Source organism: Crocuta crocuta, unplaced genomic scaffold (assembly GCF_008692635.1).
Source record: "Crocuta crocuta isolate KB4526 unplaced genomic scaffold, BGI_CrCroc_1.0 scaffold124, whole genome shotgun sequence".
Lineage (NCBI taxonomy): Eukaryota > Metazoa > Chordata > Mammalia > Carnivora > Hyaenidae > Crocuta > Crocuta crocuta.
Window position 1 is genome coordinate 5,438,173 of NW_027551573.1, and position 1,313 is coordinate 5,439,485.

The following is a 1,313-nucleotide window of genomic DNA, read 5'->3' on the forward strand; positions in this document are numbered from 1 at the left end:
ACCCCCTTTTAACTACAGGGAGAAGGAATTGAAATAAAATTCTATTCATGCAGGAATAAAAAGGAACCTCGGTGAGTCACACACTATCAGAAACACCCTATTATAATTAAATGATACTTTGGGGAGGCCCTCCCATTTTGAGCCTATCTGCCCTACTCTTTCCACAAACTAAAACATGTTGTTCCAGAAAATCACAGCCTCGGGCTCCACGCCACACACAAGCCAACAGCGGGTAAACAAGCCACACTTCCGCGTCACTTCCCATTGGTCCATAAAGGGGAGGTGCCTACGGGGTCGAGCCTCACTGGCTAGAATGGCCATTTTTCTCAGCGGCGAGCCCCGTCCAGAGAAAGGGACACAACAAGCCTAAATCGCAGCGGCTGTGCGGTCCTGTGCAACGTCCGCGGGTGACCAAAAGGCCCTCAAGGCTGTCGCAGCCCCAACTTCCTGGGGACAAATGCGGGCGTGTGTCTCTATCCAGGTAGGCAGAAAGCCCGTGTCGCTCGCCCGAAGGAAACGAACACGGTTTCCGCACAAGCACAGCCCCCGAAACTTGACAACGCGTCTACCCCACGGGGGCGAGGCGGGGACAAAGGCACTTGGGGACAGCAGGAAAGGAAGGGACAGAGACGCCTAGCAGCCCGGGCGCTAAACTCGGGTTACTCTCCGCGGGAGCACGGCCAAAAGTCCCCTCCCCTCCTCCTCGCGGTCTTCACAACCGCACCTGTTCATTCGGCCAACAAGGTGGCTGTGGTTTTTGCCAATCGTGGTCTCAGCACGCGGGGCACAACCTCAGCCCCGCGATGCCGCTTTAGGGCAAGAAATATTCCCCGCTCGGAACCCGAAAGAGAACAGCTGCGAGACGGGGGTCACTCTCTGGGCCGCTAGGAGCCTTCCGACAGCCGGGTCTACAGGACTAGGGGCCGCAGGGAGGACCCCCGCCGCCCTCCAGGCTGGGAACCGGAGACCCGGGGCCGGCCCGAGGGTCCCCGCCGGGCGCCCGACCCTGGGAGGGGAGGGGCCCACCCCCGCNGCCGGCGCACCTCCAGCGTGTAGCTCTCGCTCATGTTCCGGTAGCTGTCCCAGGCCTCGGCCCGCGCCGCCTCGTCCATGTTCAGGCGGCTGCACAGCTCTTCGAACCGCTGCAGGGTTTGAGGGGCCGGCGAGCGGGCCGGCTGCGCGGCGTCCTCCGCCTCGCCGTCGTCTTCCTCCTCCTCCTCCGAGGCTCCCGCCGCCGGAGGAGGGGGCGGGGGCGGCGGCGACTGGTCGCCTCCCGACGGCATCGCGCACCCCTGGGCGGCCGGTCCTCAGGT

The 1,313-nt window shown here is 63.0% G+C and overlaps 1 protein-coding gene and 1 long non-coding RNA gene across 4 annotated transcripts in view; one reads left to right on the forward strand and one right to left on the reverse strand.

The window, feature by feature from the left end:
- RBL2 (RB transcriptional corepressor like 2) overlaps nt 1-1,307 on the reverse strand; it is a 53,308-nt gene extending 52,001 nt beyond the window's left edge. For all 3 annotated transcript variants that reach the window (XM_077751359.1, XM_077751358.1, XM_077751357.1), the window contains exon 1: nt 1,044-1,307. In XM_077751359.1, the coding sequence (XP_077607485.1) occupies nt 1,044-1,283 (240 nt within the window). In that variant the 5' untranslated portion in view covers nt 1,284-1,307. The remainder of the gene's footprint in view (nt 1-1,043) is intronic.
- LOC144220981 (uncharacterized) overlaps nt 367-1,313 on the forward strand; it is a 43,246-nt gene continuing 42,299 nt past the window's right edge. The window contains exon 1 of the long non-coding RNA XR_013331908.1: nt 367-481. This is a non-coding gene — a long non-coding RNA (uncharacterized LOC144220981). The remainder of the gene's footprint in view (nt 482-1,313) is intronic.